Consider the following 24,500-nt stretch of genomic DNA (forward strand, 5'->3'; position numbering starts at 1 on the left):
TTGGTTATCTTTTTGGTGAAGATTTTTAATTTAATGCATTGTGGTCAGACGCTGTGGCCCAAATGATAATCTTTATATGTGTTGAGATTTGATTCACAGCCCAATACTTGACATTTATAGAATATTTTAGGGGGAAAGGGATAATTTTTGAGTTTTATGAATATAAATTAGAGAAAGAACAGTAACCCAACTAAATTAAAATGGAGAGGTTTTACCTCTTTATGCTAGCATTTGGAGTTTCTTCTGTGCTGCTTTCAGCTTTGTGGATAGTTAACAGTAGCTCTTTTAGTTTGGTGTGGAGTTCTGATTGTCAGATTTCATTATTGATGAAACTAAAATATTGTCTATATCAAGATGGAAATATTGCTTTTATTGTATATCTTATATGAAAAATGAGTTTGTTTCACTAAGTAAAAATTTCTATTTAAAAATCCTGTGGGGCCTGGGTGGCTCAGTGGGTTAAGTGTCTGACTCTTGGTTTCTGCTCAGGTCATGATCTCAGGGTCCTGGGATTGAGCCCGTGTAGGCTAGGCTCTCAGTACTGAGTCTGCTTGTCTCTCACCCTCCCCCTCTGCTCCTCTCCCTGCTCTGCATCTGCTCTCTTTCTCTCTCTCTCTCTCAAATAAATAACATTTTAAAAATAAAATTAGATTAAACATTAAAAATTCTGTGATTGACTCTTTAATTATATATGCACCAATTTTTTCCCAAACCTTTATTTAAAAATATAATGATACAAGTTTATCTTTGAAATAAGAATTGGAAGCATAGGATTGGTCTTTGACAAAGATTTGAAGACTCAAGTTTTATTTTTCTTTAATTTCCTCCAAAATACCTTTGCTTCTGTTTCAGTGCCTCTTTTGTCCATTACTTTGGAAAAGAGGGGTCCCATGTTTTCCTCAAAGAATAGCATAGAAGGGAAGTCTTAATTGACCTCCACTTAGGTGAGTTTGCAAATTGATCAATATTCTCTCAACTTTTCCGTGAAGCCCTAAATAATGGCAGTGTGTAGGCGCTTCCCCAAAAGACATGCTTTTGCTCCTCCAGCGGAGTGGTGTCCTGTGCATGGGTCACACTCTTTGCTCCGAAACATGGGTGTTTGTTCCCGTAATTGCACAATTTAATTTTAACAATATACAAATATATCGAAGAAGTAATTATTTCTACAAAAACATAGTTAAATGCTTTGAAAATAATTCATAGTTTAATTGCTAGAAAGAAAAAAAGCTATCAATTTAGGTTTGGCTGAGATAACATAAAAAGAATCTAGGATTCCGCATCAGACTGATTTGCAAATGTCTTTAAGTTCTCATCTGCTACAAAACAAATCAGAGGTTGTGTACAATGAATTATGTGTTGGGCTTACTAAGAAAGGCTCAGAACTCTAATCAGGTGGCTTTTCTGCAAATATGGGCCTTGGCCCCAAGTCCTCCCTGTGTGGGAATGTTAAAGCAAGTAGCAGGTGGAAAGTTGGGGAAAAGTCAGCTGTTGGGGTGTTGAGCACTTGTAGGGAGAGATTCTGATCAACCTTTTGCTCACAAACTTACAAATGATTTGTCTTTTTATTGGTAATGACAGTTTTACTGCAGATTAGTTATGCCATGTAGTTGAAACAGTTCTCCAAAATGATGACATAGAAAAGCAGAGCATGGGGCAGTAAGGTACAGAAGTTCAAAGAGGGAGTTATAGTAACCATAGACAGCAAGGCAAGTAGAACTAACAAGCTATAGTTTATGTTATAGGCAAATTCACAAATCCTAGAACTTTAGAATAATATACATTACATATCTTTTAGTGTTTTACCTAATGGATTCTCTAAATTATTTATAGAATTTCCCACCATTAATATGTACCTTCAGCATAGAAGCACTCGAAAATAAACTTACCTGAAATGAGTGTGCTCCCTGTACTTCAAGTTTCTTCCCATCCCTATCCTTAGGATCTTCGAGAAAGTGACCTAAAAGCCATAGTTTGCCATCAGATGTAATGTCCTTGGTGTAACCTTCAAATCAGAAGATCTTCAAGTGTTTAAAGAAGAGATAGGAAAAAACGAGTTTTGAATTTCAGTTTGGAAAACAAGTGTAAGACAGAGCTAGCAGTCACATAAAATAGATAGCTTCAAACATTTAAAAAATAGTAGGTATAGTGAGGGCACAGAGCAAAATCTCCATTGAAGCATTTACTAAACTTCGGTGAAAACTGTGACTTGAGAATATTGTGAATTACGAAAGATACTGAAGAACATAGTTCATTGTTGTTGTTCATGTGTTTTTAATTATCTCAGACAAGTTGAAGGCCCTTGTCAATTAGTAAGAGGCTAATGTATGGTAAACGAATAGTCACAGTTTTTTTGTTCGTGTGTTTTAAATGAAATCATGGATGATGCAGAAACCATACAGGTTGTGACAGAAAAGGCTGGGTTTAAATAGGAAGAGGAGGAGGAGTTAAGAGCAATCCAGTGCCAAAAATGACTATGTCATGGTTACACAGGCCCTAGAAATCGTTGTATGTTGTACTGAATAACAGCCCAAACCAGCATTCAGTTATGCCATGATATGGGAAGAGACAAGGCCAGAAAAATTGTAGTTCTTCTAAGTAACTTCAAGTTATGTACTTTCCTGAATGGATATGATTTGTTTGCTTTGAATTAAAAGGTAATGTTGAAGGTATGCATTTTTAAATGATTTCCCATTTAACTGAATGTTTATGAAATAAAGAAATAGTTCCAATCATATTGGCTAAGATGGCCTCTGCTTCATTAAATCCATGTATTTTTCCCATATAGAGTGTTGTAGGGCAACTTGTGTTATATTTTGAACAAATAAAATAAATATTAAATAACACAGAAATTAATTTGTAGTAGTATCAGTTGGGAACTGGGGTCAGGATGAGAGAATAAGTTTGAAATTTGACCTGAAGATTTTGTTTAAATCTCATCACTGTTATGTATGCTTAAGTTTATAACTGGCTATAAGTAATTGTCAGATTAACATATTCTTTCATAGGAAAGTCTGTTTAGGAAAGTTGGCTATTAACTAAACTTGATGTTTACTGGTTATTTTAAAATATTAAACAGAAAACTGAAAGTACAGTAGAGTCGATTTTTCATAGTTGTGTAGCTTTTAGACTTTAGGGAAGTCCAGTTTTTAGAATCGACACAGTGATTGATTATTTTAGCACTGTGTTGAATAACCTGTTCCAGCAGAATGTTTAACTTCATATTTCTATATAATATACACATTCTGAATTTTAGATAATAAAGTAAAACTGACATCATTCATTTGGGAAGGAGAAATATTGCAGAATTTCAGAGTGATTTTTTTTCAGATACTGTGTTCACTATAACTTGAATATGTTATCTGTATCCCCGGTGGTAATTTGAAATACACTGATGTGAATTTCTTGTAAGATACTTTATTTTACTCATGCAACTATTTTAGTATTTTAATTTTTTAAATAATATCGTACATGATATGGTATGTGTGGTGAAGGCATGGGTTGTCTGTTGTTTACCATTTATGTGGCATGAATGCATTATTAAGAAACAAGAGAGTAGAAATGCATAATCTAAAGTTTAAAATGTATACCTTCCAAATCATACCTTGAGTTATCTTGGAGAAAAAACTACATGCATCCAACATATTGAAACAGATGCCTAATAAATTATGACTTTTGGGAAATCTGTGTTTTATCCCTTGTCATTTTTCTTCACATCCACAAATACCTTCTTGGAGCCTCTTGTCTGATTATCTTCTATGGATTTGCAATGCTAGGATTATCTTTCTTTTCTGTTTTAAGAGTTCTATTTTACACCATTTCCTTGTATGGACAGCATTCTTGACACAAGGGCATTTATGAAATGGTGACAGTAACAGGCAGCAGAAAGACCTGCCTGAGATAGGCAGAAACCTGTTCTTTCGTTCTTTCTCTTAGAAGCAGCACCAGCATAAGCTTTATTTATAGATTAAGTTTAAAAGAAACCTCTTTGAATTATGACTCAGTCCAATATATATAGCGGGGTAAATCTGTGGGTGTCTTTTAAAGCCTCTAGGGTGATTTTAGAAACCAGTGACTAAGATTAATTTCTGTAGTATTTGCTAGTATGTTTAATTCCAAGCAGGGAGCAAATGGAAACTTTTTTAAATATAAGAAGTACCTTTGGAGCTGACAGAACTTTAATTTTATTTAAAAAAAATGGTTTTGTTGAAGAACAGCTTTTCCTGCCTTTGTGTTAATGAGAGTCCATGATGGCTGAGGTAGCTATAAACGCCTTTGGGACGGATTCAGAAGATCCTAAAGATACAGTGATGAAATATGATTAGCAGGCCGGAGGGGAGGGTCACGAATGTGTGATTTTGAAGTCTCTTCTGTTCGAAACCGATTTCCAGAGTCTTGAATTCGATCCAGTATCTAGTATGCGACAAGTGGAAAGATTAAACTGGAGCAGTATAATTAGGGTAAGCCACAGCATCTGCACTTGGAGCACAGCACCCGAGTTTGAAGCCAGCTGCAAACTGGTGACTAATCTCTCTGGCAAGCCCACATGAGAGTGCAGGACAATGAGGCGGCCTCAGCCTCACGAGCACATGTTCCTTCAACTTGCCTCTGAGCAGGTGATGGCGATGATGCAATCTGATTATACTTTTGAATGTATTCTAACCACAGTCAACAGTGGAGTCTCGCAAGGGATTTCACAAAAGACTTCAATGAAATAATTTTTCACGTAGTTTCCACTGTAGAAGGCCATGGAAACCAGTATCTTTTTTTTTCTTTCACCTCAGTGACTGTAGTTCTTTATGGTTCTTTATAGTCTTAAATTTGAGAGGTTTTAATTAGTTTTTACATGTGAAACGAAGATGAGAAAAATAATGTGAAAAGAAAAAAGTGCTTGAACTTGGAGCTCTTATTCCGAATTGTTCACAACTGCTTATATTGATTAATTAAAATAATTAAACTGTTCAGACTGTTGAATTCTGTGCACGCAGGAGATGGTGAGTCGGCGGGCTGGGGGGTGTTTCAGTGAAACACTAACCTTTCTATATTCAGAGATGTACCTCAGCTGTATAACCTGTCCTGATGAGGTGATATTTAGCAGAGTCTTGAACATTAAAGGTGTTTAATAAATACTCAGTTTGACTTGGACTTGAGCCTTTATTTTTCATCTTTGAAGAGAATAATAGTTTCTTGCAGTGCACTACGAAGGGACATGGGGAGGATGAATAAAGCCATCTGTTTGAGAATGTATGGCATCTTTGGGGAAAAAATGCAACTGGACCTAAAATACAGTCACAAGTATTATTTTCAAATGAGGAGTTCAGAGGTAGAATGCTTAGAAACTGCCTATTTATATTAAATTTAAACGTAAAAATATATAGCTTGCAATAAAGAACATGAACTCCCTAAGACCATTGAAATAGAACTTGCAAACTATACACCGCTGAGAATAAAGGGAGGAAAGGAGGTGAAAAAACTCTCACCTGGTGGTACTCACACTTTTTATATGTCAGAATAACTTTGAAAGCTTGTCAGAAGTACATGTGCCTGGGCCTTATCCCCGTTAATTCTGATTTTGTAGGTTAGGTGCGACTCTTGGCACCTATTTTAATCATCTCCCTCCTATCCTTCCCACACGATAATATTGGTACAACCAGAATTTGAGAATTCTTGACCCAGACTACTGTGGTATGATAGTACAGACTACTAAGTGTAAGTATACTACTAGATTATAAACTACTATCTTTCTAATTTGCAAAGAAAAGAAAACTTTTCATTATCATCAGGACAAAAAAACTTTTCCCACGGTAACTATAAAAAGACTTTTTGAAAAAACAAAGATTATTGTGTTCAGTTGTGGTTTTATAGAAGAAGCCACTGTATTTTTTCATATATTTTTATTTAAACTTTAAAGGGCATTTCACTGAAGAGCTGAAGCCTTCGGTGAAGTGAATTGAATGTAGGTATGCTGTGTTCCGGTAATCTGAATTTGAAGGAAGCTGGGATTTGGACTACCCGGAGGAATGAATGGTTAGTGTGTGTTACAGTTTGACTTGTATCTCCTGTGATAGATGTTAACTGAACGTATTGTGGTAATCGTTTGTAATATATGCATGTATCAAATCTTTATGTCGTATACCTTAAACCAATACAATCTTGTTGGTCAGTTGTATCTCAATAACACTAGGGGGAAAGAGCAAGGAAAAAAAAAAAAGACTTTCAGGGATTAAGGGAAAGGTGTGGAGGTACAGATTTTTATATGCCTTATTTTTTTAGGGATTTTTTCCCCCCTTGTATCCTAGTAGCTGGCCAAATTTCCAGTTGATTATGGTGATTTTCCTTAGAGATACAAGTGTTTATTTTTATTTATTTTTTATTTTATTTTATTCCATTAGAGTTAACATGTTTATTTTTAAAAGTGAGAATATTGGAATGCTTTCTTTAGGTCTTCCTGTACTAATTAGGATTCGTGTGCTTCTAAGCAACAGTAATTGAATATTAACTAATGTAAAAGATAAATAAGGGAATTTACTAAAAAAAAAAAAAAGACCTACTAACCTTTAGTACCTATGAATGTAACCTTATATGGAAATAAAGTCTTCGCAGATGTAATAAGATTCAGATGAGGTCATATTCATTAGAGTGAACCTTCATCTAATGACAGTGTCCTCATAAGAAGAGGGAAATTTGGACACAGAGATACACATGTGTGCGTGCACACACCCACCCACCCACCCACCCCCACACACACACACACACACACACACGGCCATGTGGTGATGCAGGTAGAGACTGGAGTAAGGAAGCTACTAGTGGAAGAACACCAGGGATTGCCAGCGACCTAGGCAACCCTTGGAAGAAGCTAGAAAGAAGCACAGAAGCATTCTCCCCTAGAGACTTCAGAGAGAGCATGGCCCTGCTGATCCCTGATTTCAGACTTCTAGGCTCCAGAATTGTGAGAGTATAAATTTCTATCATTTTAATCTCCCAAGTTTGTGGTACTTTTTGGGGCAGCCCTAGGAAACTAGTAAGGCATGCGAATGTCTCTTACTTGGATTTTGACCAAAACTAGATTTGAAGGAAAACACTGAAGTTTCTTTTCTCACATACTCTCTGTGTGTCTAGAGGTTCGTGTGCTTTGGACCTGGCACTGTGGGCCAGTTGGAAATCGGTTTGCAGTGTCAGGGAGCCAGTTCAGTACTGTTCCCCACCGAAAACCACTCTCCTTCGGCATGAGCACAAACGAGCCATGCAGGGGGCTCCTGCCACAGCAACCCAGTTTTTCCTTAAATGAAGCTCATGTTTTTGAGTAAGTTCTACATGGTGGTTTCAGAGTTTTGTCCCTTAAATACGGAAGACACTTTGTCATCAGGAACTGGTTACCTTTCCTGAACTTTCACTGGAATGAGAACTCCCATCTCAGGGAAGATCTCTGTGAGTCAGTGAATCAACTTCTTGACCTGACTTCTCCTCTTCTGATCTTTAGTGACTGCCCATGAAGATTTTGGCCACCTGTCCTCTCAGTGATTGGATTGGGCTCCCCATTCAAACGTATTTTCTTCCATTGACCCAGTTTGCAACCCTTGGGACCGCCACTCTATTGTAAAATACCATGGTGAAAAGCACCAGCTCGAAGCCAGTCACACTGATAGAAGTTCAGAGATGCACACACATCTGAAGTTGCTGTTTTGAGCAACACTTTGACCTTCACTGTAGGTACTCCTGTTGTCAGCTTTACATAGAGATAGAGTACCACTACCTGGGAAAATCCTGGCTCTGGTGCTTCTCTGATGGGGGATGACAGGTTAGTCCTTTAATTTCACTGAGCGCCATTTTCCTCATTTATAAAATTGGGATGATAAACCCTATTTTAGTGGTTGATGCCTTGATTAAATGAATGGCCATATCTCACATATAGGAAGCGTGTGAGGAATGTTATCTTTGGCTGCTAGAAGAATAGTATCAAGATTCCATCTAGTGCCTTTTCACCTTTCGTTTGCATATCCATTCATGTATTCATTCATTCATTCATTCATTCATTCAACAGCATTTCTAGTGGGTCTACCGTATGCCAGTTACTTTACTAGGCATTGGGAATAAGCGATGAATGTGATAATGCAGTCTGTGCCCTCCTGGAATGGACAGTCCAGTTGGAGAGACAGGCTTTTATTATATGCTCACCTAAATAAGTGTAAAACTACAGCATCGATAAGTGCTGTGAGAGCAGATGGCCGTGTGTGGAAGTTTGAGGAAGTCTTCCCTAAGTAACATTTGAGCTGGAATGGAAACGTGTATAAGAGTTAACTGAATGGAGAGAAGAGGGGAGACTGAGGGAACAACAAATCATAATGGCTTTTTGGTGGGAGGGCAAATAGCACTTTGAGGAATTGGAAAAAAGGCCTGTAAGCTGATGTGCAGAGAGCCAGGAGGGAGTGTGGAACTTGACGAGGTGAGGGAGTCGGGCAGACCTTTCCACTAGACCTTGTGGGCCCTGCTAATAATGTCTTTATCTTAAGAGCAGTGGAAACCGTTGATGGTCATTGAGCTGTGGTGAGGGGGACATGAACAAATCAGGTTTGAAAAGACGCCCCTCCCTTTTTTCCCCTTAATGGAGAGGCTTCAGCCCTTTCAGATGGAAGCTGCTCATTCTCACACACCCAGGACTGGGCTTCTGTGATCAGGGTTGTCATTGTGCTGCTGCACGGTGCCACTTCAGTCCATTTCTCCTCTACATCATTAATAGGGACGCCATCTTCCAAACTTCATACCACCTGCCATCTTCTCCTCGCTCTAGACTGTGCCCCAGACTTCCCTGGGCCCCTGGACTTGGCTCTGTCCCCTTCCCAGCTCCTACAGCCAGTCTGGGTGACTCTGTCATCCGTGGTGAGGCCCCAGCTAATACCCCAACCTCAATCCCTTGTTCTCCAAAGACTTTCCTAGCCAATGATTTCTACCTTTTCTACTCTAGCAGTTCTCTGCTATGGCCTTGATCAACATTACATAATCACTCAGAATGGGGCTTCCCCTGAAATCCTAAATCTTAAACCCAGAAATCCTGTTCTCTGAAGTCAGGTGGCCCTCTTGCATGCCATCATTTCTGCTTGAGTAATTGACAGTTGTCAGTTACTCAGGCTCTCACCACTTCCTGACTTCTTTTTCTTATCCCGCCTGGAGCCTGTGGTCAGTCATCACAGTGCTGTGAGATCAGGTCTCTCAATTATTTTGATCCCTGCCAGTTTTCAACTCTGGATAAACCCAACCTTTCCCTTTATCTGCCCCTGCTCCCAGGCTATGGAAAATTCCCGGAGAAAATCATGATTGTGCTTATAGGCACTAGAATGTATGGTTGCTTTCTGGTTATCTGAACTGTGAACGCTCTACTTTGGTTCTTGTTTATCAGCTGTGTCTTCACAGAGTGGATGTCAACCTTGACTGCTCATTGGAATCACCTCGGGGTGTTCTAAAACCTACCAACGGCTTGGTTCCACCCCTAGAGATTCTGATGTAATAGGCCTAGAGTATACTTCACAGGGTTAGACATCCCCCGGTGATTCTACTGTGCAGCCAAGGTTGAGAACACTGTGCTAACGTGCCCGCCGAGGCTGACGGACATGCTCACTTCCGCTTGAGTTTTCTGCTAGCCCTCACTTTAAGCAGATGATCGTGGCTCATCCAACATCTCTTTCTTTTTCTAGCTTTAGACATCCTTACTTTTAATTGCATGCATACTCGCCTAGTTCATTCCTTTATTTAGAGGAAAAAAATAGGTCCACATCCTCATATGTTTGACCCCTTCAAAGGCACACATTTTCCCCTCCACTCCTGATCTGAGCCAGGTGATCTGAATGCTTAGGCTTTAGAAGTGGGCGTGTGATGATAAGCATGCATTTTTTTTTTTATAAAGCTATATCTTTTTTTTTTTAAGATTTTATTTATTTATTTGACAGAGATAGAGACAGCCAGCGAGAGAGGGAACACAAGCAGGGGGAGTGGGAGAGAAAGAAGCAGGCTCATAGCGGAGGAGCCTGATGTGGGGCTCGATCCCATAACGCTGGGATCACGCCCTGAGCCGAAGGCAGACGCTTAACCGCTGTGCCACCCAGGCACCCCTGATAAGCATGCATTTTACCGTAGAAACAGAACTTGGGAGAAATTAAACTTGAGTTTATGCAGTCATAAGCAGAATATTGGAAAATGGTGATTTTCAAAACCAATAAAACCTGAGGAGATACAGCGAGAAGTGATACCTGAAAGTTGGTTGGGACTGGAGAGGGCAGCCATGGGAGCAGGACTGGGGGCTTTGCAGATCCTACTAAAACTGGTGAACTTTGATTTTCAGATCAAACTTTGAAAGTTTTTTTTTTCTTCTGAGTGGAAGGAGTAAAATAATACAATAGATGTTTGAAAAACAAAGCCGTGGTAGCAGTATGGGACATGGTCTGTGGAGGAAACGGGTGTGAGACAGGGAGGGTATTTGGGAGCTATTTGTAATGGTTGAGGCAAGATGAAGTCTGAACTAACAGCAGTGAAGAGGAAAGGGGAAAAATACCTTCTAGAGATTTTTTAGAGGTAAGAATCAAGAGGATTGGGTGATTTTCATTTTAGAGTATTATGTTAAAGACTCCTGGGTGTTTAATTTGCTCAAGGAATTAAATAACCCAAAAGACTTTTTGCTAAATTGCCTTCTTATTTATAAGCTACCTGTCTTAGTCCATTTGGGTGCTATAAGAAAATTGCCATAAATTGGGTGGCTTATAAACAACAGAAATTTATTTCTTACAGTTTTGGAGTTTGGAAGTCCATGATCAATGCACTGGTAAATTTGGTGTCTGGTGAGGGACCGCTTCTTGGTTCATAGATGGCTGGCTTTTAGCCATGTCCTCACACGGTGGAAGGGGTATGGGATCTCTCTGGGATCTCTTTCATAAAGGCACTAGTCCTATTCATGAAACTCCACTCTCATGACCCAGTCACCTCCCAAAGGCCCCACCTCCAAAACCATCACCTTGGGGGGGTTAGGGTTTTAACATAGGAATTTGGTGGGGGTCAGGGAGGACACAAACATTTATTCTCAGCAATGCCCCAATAAAAGAGACTTCTTAGAAAAAAAATTTTTGAAATAATTTGTCTCTTTTTTGGAATGTAATTTTATTTTATTTTTTTAAGATTTTTTTAAATTTATTAGAGAGAGGGAAAACATGAGTTGAGGGGAGGGGCAGAGAGAAAAGCAGACTCCCCGCTGAGCAGGGAGCCTGACCCAGGGCTCCATCCCAGGACTCTGAGATCATGACCTGAGTCGAAATCAAGATTTGGATGCTTAACTGACTGAGCCCCCCAGGTGCCCCAATTCTTGTCCCTTTTAAGAAAATATTTATTGGCATTAGAGAACTGATACGTTTGATTTTTGGTAAATGTAAAAAAGTTGAGTCTCCTATGAGGTTCCAATTGAGTATTTTTTTCCTGAAATTTGGTTATCATCCTTAACTGCTATAATCAGTAAATTCTGTAGGAAAAAGAAGTAGGCAGAATAGTAAAGTGAAAAGATAATTATTTTTTCAGATCTTCTGTGTTCTAGATCTTCTGTTTCCGACACTTCCATGAATGTACATCTGGGCATTAGCTTCCCTTTTGTTAATTGCCAGTGTCCAAGTTATCTTTTGCTGTGTAACAAACTACCCAGATTTAATGGCATCAGGCGACAATTTGTGATTATCTCTCATAGTTCCGTGGGTTGACTGGTCAAGCTCTTTCACGTGGTTGTAATCAGGTGTTGGCCGGGGTCGCTGTCATTACAAAGCTGGACTGGGCTTGATGTCCAGAGTGGTTTATTCACATCACCGTCAGTAGATGCTAGGTCAAGTTAAGGCTGTGAAAAAGATTACGTATACATAGCCTCTCCGTATTGCTTGGGTTTCTCATAGAATGGTGGCTGGGTTCTAAGAATCAGTGGTCAGAGACACAGGAGGTAGAAGTTACCAAGCCAGCTAAGACCTGGAACGGGTACAGCATCACTGCCACCATGTTCTGTTGGTCAGGGAGCCTCAGGGTGTTCCCAGATTCAAGGGATAGAGAAATAAATACCAGCTCTTGACAGGGAAATATTGCTAAGGAACACGTGTGATGGGAGATGTTTTGGCCAACTCTGGAAAATAAACCGTGTCCCGGTCAGTGATTATAGGTAAGGTAGAGAAAAAGGGAATAACAAGGTATGAATATTCTCATCACATTAAAAAAAAACAATAAACTTTTTATGTTGGAGTAATTTTAGGTGTACAGAGAAGTTACAAAGATATTACAGAGCATTTTAAAAATATTTTTCATCTACGTCTTACACAGCCATAGTAGATTTGTCAGAACTAAGAAATTAACATTGGTACAACAGTATTAATAAAACCACAGACTTTTTCTGGATTTTACCAGTTTCTCCAAAAATGTCTTTTTTTGTTGTTGTTCTGGGACTGAATCCAGGATACTACCTTGCATCTAACCACATTCTCTTTTAACCCGTTAACTAATCTCTCTCATACTGATTTTTCTCCTTTCACAACCCATTAGGAAATGGCTTATTTACAAATATATATATCTTCATAAATAGTAGAATTTTTAAAATGTGGTTTAAGTCAATTAGAGAATTGGTGATCTCTAAAATATATGTTAGCCTTTTTAAGATGCTATAAAACATTTTCTAATGAGTTGCTATTAGTCTTCTAACATGGGAAAAATAATAAAATTTCTAATAGAAATTTATAACATCATAGCCATTTTGGGTGTTTTTAAAATTTCTGTGTTAACTTTAAGCCTTAATCTTTGTTGTATTTGTGACAGAAAAAAAATTAAAAATGACTTAAATCAGTGTGAATAAGACTTCAACATTGCAGTTTAAATTTATAGACTTCAACATAACCACCATTTTTTGGTGATCCAACATTCAGTCTGATTTTCCACCTCATTGAAAACATTCTCCAGCTGCTGCTGAGTGATTTCATAAATTGCATTCATGATCCTGGCTTGAAGTTCCTTTAAAGAATGTGGTCTGGATGAATACACAGCAGTTTTAACACAGTCCCATAAAATATAGTTCAGTGGGATAGGTCAAGTTTAAAGTTGCACAAGGATTTCATAAACACCCTGAGTAGATGTGCACTAAAACTTTGAATGTGTTATATGGAAAAACCTTATAAAGGATGGCAGTGTTCCAAGCATAGATTGAGTTGGTCATCTATGAAACAATTCCTACTACTGATGGCTCTTAATAGTACCACCTGCTAGTTCTTTCATAGTAAATTGTGTGAAATAACACATTCTGTAAACTGATGAACTACTTATTTATTTAATAAATCCATCAATGAAAGAAACCTCTGTCATAAGAAATGGAGCTATTTATTAGATCCAAAAGGTCTTAAGCCAGAAATGTCAGGCATTTTTGTGGACAAAGAGTGTTGCAATCTGGCATTGTTTTTTTTTAAACAGCAGCAAGTAACACACCATACCCAGTTGGTATATTTGTCCTTTATCTGGCAGGAAGCTCCAGAATCTCTGGGTAGTTGGATGCAAGCCAAGTTAAACCTCTGAAATACATCAGTGGTCTTGGCGTATAGTTCTGAAGATACTCCTAGGCTTTAAGTGTGCACTGAAGGCTGACATTTTTGGGTGTTTCACTGATGCATTTCCTTTGTCGATTATATTTATTGGTTTAGTGGGAATATCTTTTACCCAGCCATGACGATTGTTATCCTAGAGAACAAAGCAAACCAATATAAATTTCATATTCCTTAATTAAAATTGTGGTCCTCTTGTTACAATAGACATTGCTCATGTTTTGAAATTAATATGATTACATGAAATGGATGGTACACAGAAAACATAGCAATTTGTGGTAATTATGTCTACACAGGCTGGTATGTTGGCCAGACATTGTACAAAATTAATCCCAGGGCAGTGTTTACTACTGGCCAGTCATGTCAATTGAAGTTAGATATTCTGCTAAAATACCTCATTAATTTTCAACTTGTCGCTGAACCTTTCTTTAAATGTTTATGAAAACATGTGAGTTGTTCGTACTTACCTATTTTATGTGCTTTCACATACTCTATTTGTATTAGTAGCATGGAACTATCTTGAATCCAGCTACCACACACCAAGACAGATTTCACACTTACTGATAAAATTATGTTTCTATCATACATGGTACGAATATCTCTCTTTAGAGAAGGAAATATGAGTGCAATTTCTGGCTGTTTCAGATAATTCTAAACTTGTAATTTCCTTGTATCCTCAAAGGATTGTGATCAACTTTGTCTTTTCTTTTTTGATTATAGTTAAGAATTAGCAGTGTATGCTTTAATTGTGTAGTTTTATTCTTCTCCTCCTTATAAAAAAAGCTTTTGATCCACGTTATTATGATCAAAGTTATTTTAAAGTTAGTGTAGAACTATAGGCTTAATTAGAGCATTCCTTTTGAGATACTGTCCTTAAAGGTTCTGTAATCCTGGGGAGACCGTTATTCACTCATGGAGTCTGAGAGGTAAGTCTGCTACAGTGTGATTTGGGAATGCTAGGTGAAATTAAGCCATTAGATTTAGCCTCGTGTGGATGTGAATCTGCTGTCAGTTGCCAGACATTCTCTGGTTCCTGTACCCTGGTGTTGTAGCTAACTTTTATTTATTAAGATTTCTCATTTTAACTAAGACCTTTAGATTTGAATCCTTAAGTTCATGAATGTAGGAAGCTTATGCTTTTGAAATTATCTTCTCTGTTTAATTAAGCTATATTTTGGTGTTCTTTTCAGAGTTAAACCTCTCTTCTTATTTGGCTTTCACCTAAGTAAAATAGAGGATTTGTTATTCTTTATTATATGGAGAAGTATGGAATCATTACTATACATTTGAAGTTTCATCATAAATACTTAAGGTCATGAGGAATACGGTTAAAAGAAAACCATTCACCACACCATACTGAGAGTAAATGCCTAGCCTAAAAAAGCTTTTGTGATGTTTCATTTTCCATTCATTCCCTCAGAAGGACAAGTTACCTATCATTTCCATTAATTTGCATTATCACCTTATGATATATCTTATTGTTTTTGAAGTAAAATGATATGCCAGATAATTTTATTATTTCATTCAAAAGCAATATTTTAATCCCAGATGCGTCAATTAAAAATGCTTTGCAATCTCCCACAATGCTCAGGAAATATCCAAAACCTAAGACTCTGATACTAAAAAGTATTTTCATTCAATTTGAATTGTATTACATAGTATATATAAGATTATAAAGTTTTATTTATACTCCTAAAAGTATACTTAATGATCTGTTGTGAATAGGGTGGTGTTATTTTAGTGGTTTCAAGCATGGAACACTTGGGTTTCATAAAACCAATGGTGTAAAAAAATTTTCGGGAACACATCATATAAATTACTGTTTAATAGACAATGATTTGTCCGTGAAGAGTGATTATGCCTTAAATGAATATTGTTGCAAGGTCAGTCAAAGAGAAAAGTTGACATTGGGTGATTAATAGCATAACACTCTTTTTTTTTAAAAAAAAAGATTTTATTTATTTATTTGACAGAGAGAGAGACAGCCAGTGAGAGAGGGAACACAAGCAGGGGGAATGAGAGAGGAAGAAGCAGGCTCATAGCGGAAGAGCCTGATGTGGGGCTCGATCCCATAACGCCGGGATCACGCCCTGAGCCCGAAGGCAGACGCTTAACTGCTGTGCCACCCAGGCTCCCCGATAGCATAACACTCTTGAGGGCACAGATACTATAGCCAGAGATAACCCCTCATGGTATCAGATTTGAAGGAAAAATTGTGTAATTTAAAGGTTATTTTTTTCTTAAGGTACAGCAATGTGTGTGTATACACACACGTGCGTGCACGCATACTGAAGGCTTCTGCAAGCTTGTCATCCAAGTTCACTTTTAGTTTGTTAATACACATTTCTTGGAGAACCACTGGGAAGGATCCCACATCTTCATCTTCAGAATTCCTGTAAAGGCGGTTCTGATTGTGTTGGTCCTAAAATTTTACTCTTAACTTCCCCAAAGGCTGCCTCATTCAATTTAGGAGGCCCGTGAGTTCCCTCTCATACAGTTTTTGCCATAGTAGTTGTGTTCCTAAAATTTTGTGCCACTGTCAGGAATGGGTCTCTCATTGTGTGTCCATCATTGGAGGATTGCTTTCTCTAATAAAATCTTTGTATCTCCTGGTAAAGGAGAAGTGGTGGTATTTATTTCAAAATGCTTTGCCATTTGCTGAGAGAGAGGGTTGTCTTTTGAATATTCTAGTAAAATACGCCAACTGAATTTCTGTGCTGTCCTTCCTGATGACTTCACTGCATTCTTTCAGGCTTTCCAGATTGCAGTTGGGGTTTTCAGTGCTGTTAGTTCAGGCTGCACTTAAGTCACTGATATAAATTAGTCCTTTCTCTCCTTGGTCCCCAGTGTGAATATTACACATTCTGATTTGAGAAGCATGGTCTTTGGAGATGTCTGCTCGGCAGATCCTCTTCCTGAGAATGATCCCTTAGGGTTTTTGTAGTTCAATTTTGAGATCTCTGCATTTCTTCTTCCTACGTCCCAGCTCTTTGGCTAAACCACTGGTCTCTAGATCACAGCTCCGTTTTTCCACTTTCCAGTTTGATGAAGGTGAATTTCTGTGCCTCCTTACCCAATGAGTTTCTACTTCTGTCTTTTTATCTGGAAGAGTTCTGTTTGTTTAGATTTTATCTGTTCACTCACTACTTTCAGATTTCGTTGTCTTTATTCATTTTATTCCAGTGTGCTCCTCAAATTATCTTATCGATGCAGGCCTTCTGATGTGCACGATAGCCCTTATTTATGTGTTTTTGTTTCACAGACCATATTTTTCTTCATCTAATCAAGTTCTTATAAATGTTTCTTCCAGACATCTTATTCTTTTCTTTAAGAAAGAGTTCTCTCTCTTTGAATCTTAAAATTGTTTCTTAATGTCTTCATATGATGTGACAGGGCAAAACAAGTGACAGACTTGTTTCTCAGTGTGTTGAGATGGGGGTCACTGTGTCTCTCTGAGCTTTGCCACAGTTCGGAAGGCAGGTGTCATCCCCTTCCAATGCCTCCAGCATGCCTGCAGCCTGGCTTCCTGTGGCTGCCTAAAGAAGTGGTCACTTCCCCTCTCCTCGCCTTAGGAAATGAACCCAAAACAACTGGGGTGGCCAGAGGTCATCGGACCTCTGGTTTCCTCACAGACCCTGCTGCTTCTGCTGGCGCCATAGCTGCCTTGCTCCATGAGGGTGATCCTTTTCTTGGCTTGGTCTGCACCCCTGCCAACCAGGTTCTGTAAAACTGCATTTTGAGATTCCTGGCGTCTTCTGGAAAAAAAGGAGTTAAGCTTCCAAAAATGTATAATTTTTATATGTTAATTTTGGGGAAACCCTTATTGTCTAGTGAATCAGACATCTGGATCCGAATCTCAGCTCTGCGACTTGCCAGCTGGGACTTTCGTGAGTTAATTAACCTCTCTGGGCTTCAGTTTTCCTCAGCTCTGAAAGGAAGATGATGACATGGTCTCACTAGGGCTGCCATGATGTTTATATCTGAGAATTTATGTAAAACAGGCAGCCCAGCCCTGGGCCTAGAATGGGTGCTCCCGCAACAGCAGTTTCTTCTGCTGTCCAGCAGAAAGCTGAGGTTTCCTACTCACCACCAGTTCTTAAATTTGGCTTTTGTTTTGTCCATGACTTAATCTCCAGAGCAAATAATCTTAGTCATGTTGGAGGATCAAAAGCCTGGAGAAAAACTACCACCACGGTATAAGTGAAAGACAAAACCAGTAGGAAATACTCATTATTATTTGATTTATTTAACCTATGCCAGTGTCTTTTTTTTTTTTTTGATGACAAACCAGTGGTTGTACTGTTATTTTCATGTGTACACCGAGATTTATATAGTTTTAGTTACCCTTATATTTTCATCTAACAGAATATGATTGTTTTTGCTTTGTTTATATGCAAGTCTCTGCTAAATTAGTCTCCTCGAAGCTTGGCATATTATCTTTTTATGTGTAGTAATATGAGAAAGAGTGCGGAATGTGGGCAGGTTGCTTAATTTTATAGTAGCCAAATTTTATGATAAAATGCAGAAGCACCATAATATAAGGTTGGTATAGTCGCTTCTTTTGAACTAATCCTGAGTATTTTCTTTTTCTTTTTATTTATTTTTATTTTTTATTTTGAGAGAGAGAGAGCATGTGCGTGCATGTGTGTGCAGGTGGGGAGGGGCAGAGGGAGAGAGAGAATCTCTTGATCTCACGACCCTGAGATCATAACCTGAGCCGAAGTCAAGTGTTGGATGCTTAACCGACTGAGCCACCCACGCTCCCCTTTCTTTTTCTTGAAATCTGTTTCCTTGGCTTTGCCTCTCATCTCCTGCATGGTCTCAATAAACATCTATAGATTTGACTTACAGAACTCATCCTGAGGTTTAATTTAGGTTTTCTTCTCTGAGTGGTGCTTCATGCTTGGTAGGAGGCTAGCCTGAGTACTTCTCATGGCTAATTGGAACAAGTCATTTCCTGCATATTATCTGTGATGAATTACAGTAGGAGGTCCCACTGAGAGACAGTCCACCCTAGTGGCCAGGGGCTTGGCCTCTGAAGCTTATTAGACCAGAGTTCAAATCTGGTGTATATAACATTAATTAGCTGTTGGTCTTTGGGCAGGTCATTTAGTATATGCCTCAGGTTCCCCATCTGTAAAATGGAATAATAATGCCTAATTTATCAGATTGTTGTAAAGGTTAAATGAGATAGTACATATCAGAGGCTTAGCCCAGCACATGTATACACTAAGTCTTCAATAAATATTAGCCATTATTATGTAGTGGAAGATACAGTGTTATTAAAACATTGTCTTACTAATATCCTTAAACCAAGCAACAACATAACCCAGTTTTTCATGTTATCAATGGAGAAAATGTATTCTAAAGCCAAGCCAATAGAAAAAAAGTCCTTTTGAGATATATATATATATGGAAAGAATTCATCCATTTTCTTAAAGATGTTCAACATAGGACCAAGACCTAGAGTAGGCATTGGAAGGATGTAGTATACTTTGTGAAATTTTTCCAGTATGAGATCTGACTCGCTGAACTTGAAAATGAAACAAACAAAACAGAAGCTTGTTCTCCCTGTGCCTGTGGTGCCAAAAAATAAATCACTGCTGTATTCATCAAGTCATAAAATTTAAATCATCTCTATTTGAGTTGGATAGCTCAGGGTAGTATTTGACGCTAACCACTGGTTCAAGCAGGCTCTGGTGATATTTAATGGACTATTGTTCAAGGTCAATTGATACTAGGTTGTTGCCTCAATATTAAAGTATTGCAAAATAATATGGTTGTAAAAAAACTTTCATGAAGCAATGGATATAAACTTTATTTGTTCTTCTAACCAGATGTATTATGTTTATGCTTAATGCTATGCATTAAGAAAATTTTCTTGCTTTCGTTTTGCCAATAATCTCTTTTTCTGAGCTCTCGGGCCTGTGGCTACCTAGCAACAACACGTGTAGGCATTTCTTTATGTGCTTCTCCTACTTTCCTATTTTCTAGAGAACCCGCCAGCCTGAATCCTCCCTGGAAGGCCACTGATGCTCAAAAAAGTCCCAGTGTTTTTTGTGTTTTGTTAGTCTTTGTTGTTGTTGTTGGGTTTTTATGACTTGGCTGCATTTGGAATTAGCTGGTAGCTTGAGAATGTGGAGCCATTGGCTTCAGGATCAGAGTTCCCAGGTGAGATAGGGTTCCCAGGTGAGACAGAGAATGGGCAAGGGGAATAAAAGGGAAGGGCTTGGGAATGAAGTCCTGTTGTTTGGATTCCTGAAGGAGCAGCCAGAAGTTTTAGGAGAAAGGGTTAAGAAGCTGTTTTTTACTTCCAGCACCATCATTCAGGCATAATATCTGAAGTTCTATGAGTTATAAACTTTTAAAATAAAGTATTTCAGATGTTGCTTAATTATTAAATAAGTATACCTTAAGTAGCTTAGGTTATGTACTTTTAAACTAGGAAATTAGCATGGTTTGCTACGATATCAGACTTTTCATTTGACAGACCGCAGAGGGGGCCATATACATACGTAGTAACGATCCACATCAGCAGGCATTGGAGATTGAACCATGCGGTTAGTCTCTATGTCACTATCATTCTTTTGCTGGGCCTCTCTGAAATTCACCCCATATTGTCAGTCAGTTGATGTAACTTCAGGTGAGATTTGGCATTTTCTCCCGTTCCTAACATCTGCCCTTTTCTCGTCATGCTCAACAAAATAAAACAGTTCTTTGTACCAGGCATGGATAACTCCACCAGTGTTTCTTTGAAGTGATTGATTATTTACTCTTGTGCAGTATGGGTAACTTCAGTACCTATGCTGTCTAAAAAATAGAAGTATTTTCAAAACTTATATTCTTCAAGACCTATTTTTTTCTCAAGGCAGCTCTCAGGTGTTTCTAATGACAACGCCAGTTGAGCAACAGCTTTAGAAATGCTGGGTATTTATATCAGGGTCAAAAGCAATTAGTATTTCTTGAAATATTTGTGTAAGAAATGGAACCTGAGTTTAAATGAATTAAGGTATTTCATGATCTTCTGCAAAATTATAGGATTTTCTAATGGCCACTTTGGGATGATGATAAATTCACGAAGAATAGAAGAACTGACCCAGCTTGCCATTGGTTGGTTAGAGAAACTTACAAAGCTGTTCAGCTTCTGTGTATCTTTCTGTACAAAGGGAAGCACAGGAAGGTTAGCCAGGACTTGGCTGAAGAGAAACCTGAGTAAGCTTTGCAGTTGCTGTGTCAATGGGGAAAATAGGAAGGCAGCTTAAATAAGTTAAGACTGTTAAGCATCTAATTACTACGTGGTGATACCCTTTGTTTCCCTGTAATAGGAGTGTAATTGTTAAAAGTTCCTGAAACCCTGGAATTACTAGTACTCTCAAGGCATGAGTCAAATTTGAAATTCAGAACAGCAGGCTAAAACTTTCAACTGGTTAGTCGCAAATTTTAATATGAAGCAAAAGAATTCCATCATTTGGTCGATGTGTGTGTGTGTGTGTCATATACCTCAAAGAATGTTTTGTGAGAATTCATGACTACCCTTTGTGTCACCTGTTGCCTAAAAGTATCACCTAAATCCTCCTGCAAACTGTTGTACATTTAGCTTTATACCACTTCTTGTAAGTTTTATGTTTCCATCTACAGCTTAAAATAATACTTTATTCAGCCCAGGTTGTTTCAGATTTTAAGTTGGTATTGCCTTTACTCTAGAAATCTGAAGTTCTAGAGTTTTGAAACTTGGAGAACAAGTTCAAGTAGGACATATCTTTCGTAACCGTTCATAACACTATCTGCTCTTATAATCTGCCTTTGGCATTACCTTTTCCATCCTGAAGATTCATAGCCCATTTTATAGTTTATTACCTATAGCAATCAATAGATTCCGTAATCATTTTCATTTCTTTGGACTTTATCCAGTGCACATTTATGTCTTGACATGTCGCTATGAGAATTAAAGACCGTTTGAGAGCAGAAATAAGTTGAAAGTCTTCCTCAGCCAATATTGAAATCAGGAATTCACTGTTAGTCTCTAAGTCCTTGTTAAACCCTGACTTTTAAGCATGATTTTTCTTTTCTTGGACTCCATTCATTTGATGGAAACATTAATTAAGTTAATAGCATGGCAGCGTCTCCCACTGCCACTGTGAGTCCCTGAGCAGTAGTGCACATTACATTAACTTCTTCAGGTTATAAAGCCCCCATTTTGCACGGCAAAGCAGTAATTTCAGGGAATAGTGCTTAATGAAGTTTCCCCAGGTGTTTAACTTATTACAGGAACTTTGAATTCCTTCTAAGTGCAAGGAAAAAACAGTTTTTTTAAACAAAATTTTTAATACAGTGAATTAAAACAATTAGAATGATAGTTGAGGTCCTCTATGCTTATTAAGCCAACATTAAATTGAATAAACATTACGCTGTTGGCTTGCTGAGAAACAGTTGTGAACTTTTCTGTTAACTACTATTAATATGATAAGGACTGAGCAAAACCTGCATTTCTTCTTCCTCTGAAAATGGGACTATTAAGTGTAAGACTTTAAATCAACTTACTAAAAATTCAATACCTTTGTAAAATGACAATATATTTTTCTGCTCCTAAATAAAATATTTGAGTTTTTTGATGTAATAAAACTAACCACATTATAGAGTTTTATTGAAGAAATCTTTCTTACCAGCTGCCTCTGGAAACTTACCATAGTGATAAAATTGTTGTTGAACAGTTACTGAGCCACCTCTGTTGTGTACACAGCACGTGGTACATAATAGGTGCTCAGCAAACGTTTTTGACATGTTGAAGATTTACATGGTAATGGTCTCTTTCTGTGTAACACGTACTTAAAAAAAAAAAGATTTATTTATTTGAGAGAGAGAGAGAGTGTGTGTGTGTGTGTGTGTGTGTGTGTGCATGATGAGCAGGAGAGGGAGAGGGAAAGAGAATGCCAAGCAGACTCCACACTAAACGTGGAGCCTGACACAGGGCTCGATCCAAGTACCCTGAGATCACCACCTGAGCTGAAACTAGGAGTTGGATGCTTAACTGTGCCACCCAAGTGTCCCAAAATATTTAACTTTTTATAGTCAATGGTTTTTTACTACATTGTAATTATTATCTAGGCTCTACTTCTATTTATCTTTCTAAAAATTTTTGATTAGATTTAATTTTTTTTTTTTTTAGATTTTATTTATTTGAGAGAGAGAGAGAACACAAGCAGGAAGGAGGGGCAGAGGGGGAGTGAGCAGACCCCTCACTGAGCAAGGTGTCTGATGCAGGACTCAATCCCAGGATCCTGGGATCATGACCCAAGCCAAGGCAGACGCTTAACTGACTGAGCCACCTGGGCGCCTCTAGATTTAATTTAAATGTAAACATTTGTACTAGGAAAATATACTAAAATATGCTCACGTTTGAACTCTTCCCCCTCCTAAATCATTGAAACATAGTTAACGTACAATGTTATATTAGTTTCAGATGTACAACATAGTGATTTGGCAATTCTGTGCATTACTCAGTGCTCACCACAATGACTGTAGTCACCATCTGTCATGGTACAACATTATTACAATGTTATTGACTATATTCCCTGTGCTGTATTTTCATCTCCATGGCTTATTTATTTTATAACTGGAAATTTATACCTCTTAATCCCCCTCACCTATTTCACCCATTCATCCTGCCCACCACCCCTCTGGTAACCACCAGTTTGTTCTCTCTATTTAAGAGTCTGTTTTAGGGGCACCTGGGTGGCTCAGTCGTTAAGCATCTGCCTTTGGCTCAGGGCGTAATCCCGGCGTTCTGGGATCGAGCCCCACATCAAGCTCCTCTGCTGGAAGCCTGCTTCTTCCTCTCCCACTCCCCCTGCTTGTGTTCCCTCTTTCGCTGGCTGTCTCTCTCTCTGTCAAATAAAGAGTCTGTTTTGTTTGTTTGTTTTGTCTTTTAGATTCCACGTATAAGTGAGATCATATGGCATTGGTCTTTTTCTGCTGACTTATTTTACTTAGCATAGTACCACTGGGGCCCGTCCATGTTGTCGCAAATGGCAAGATTTCATTCCTTTTTTAATGGCTGAATAGTATTCCATTGTGTATATATACCACATCTTAACCAATTCATCTGTCAGTGGACCCTTGGTTTGCTTCCATATCTTGGCTATTGTGAATGCTTTCCCTTTCAAACATATGTTTTCCTATCTGGAAAGATAAAAAGGAAATTGTTACAATTGTTGCTTTCAGGGCCTGGGAATGGAGGTTGGTTGAGAAGGGGACACTTCACCAATTCAGCAAATATTTATAAAGCCCCCATTAGATGCCAGACACTATGCAAAGTGTTGGCTATGTTGGAGGGACCAAGACATAGCCCCTGTGTTTATGAATTTTATAACCTAGTAGAAGAACCAGGTGTTTGATGTACACATATACACACATATATACATATTTATTTACTTACAGTGGTGAGTGACATGAAAGAAAGAAAAGGATGTTATGAGCCAGAATTTGCAAGGGAAGCTAATTGAAGTGTGTGTGTGTGTGGGGGGGGTGTTGTTTAAAGAGGTCTCTTCAGAGAAGCGCTGCTTAAGTTGAACTGGAAGGATGAATCAGAATTAGCTAGGCAAGAGGTAAAGGAAAGAGTTCCAGGTAGAGGAACCAGCTTGTGCAAAAGCCCAGAGGCAGTGAGGATTTTGGCTTCCTGGGAGAACAATGAAAGAAGACCAGTAACGCTGAGGTACAGGCAGGGAAGCAAAGAACTGGAGTGAAGATGGAGAACAGATGGGTCAGAGCATACAAGGCTTGGTAGTTTGAGTTTTGTTCTAAAGTACAAGGGGGAGATCATTGAAAGTTTTTTTAAGCAGAGAAGTAATGGTATCTGGGTTGTTTGTTTTAAAGACCTCACCGTTTGTTGGAGGGAAGAATGGATAGGAA

The 24,500-nt window shown here is 38.3% G+C and overlaps 1 protein-coding gene across 2 annotated transcripts in view; it reads left to right on the plus strand.

Moving 5' to 3' along the window:
- UMAD1 (UBAP1-MVB12-associated (UMA) domain containing 1) overlaps positions 1 to 24,500 on the plus strand; it is a 224,589-nt gene that overhangs the window by 73,402 nt on the left and 126,687 nt on the right. Inside the window, exon 3 of one of the 2 annotated variants that reach the window (XM_034668141.1) lies at positions 5,909 to 6,024. The exons of the other annotated variant lie outside the window; for it this stretch is intronic. Within the exon in view, the coding sequence (XP_034524032.1) occupies positions 6,018 to 6,024 (7 nt within the window). The 5' untranslated portion in view covers positions 5,909 to 6,017. The remainder of the gene's footprint in view (positions 1 to 5,908; positions 6,025 to 24,500) is intronic. 2 annotated transcript variants of the gene reach the window in all.

This window comes from Ailuropoda melanoleuca, chromosome 1, assembly GCF_002007445.2.
Source record: "Ailuropoda melanoleuca isolate Jingjing chromosome 1, ASM200744v2, whole genome shotgun sequence".
In the NCBI taxonomy this organism is placed as follows: Eukaryota; Metazoa; Chordata; class Mammalia; order Carnivora; family Ursidae; genus Ailuropoda; species Ailuropoda melanoleuca.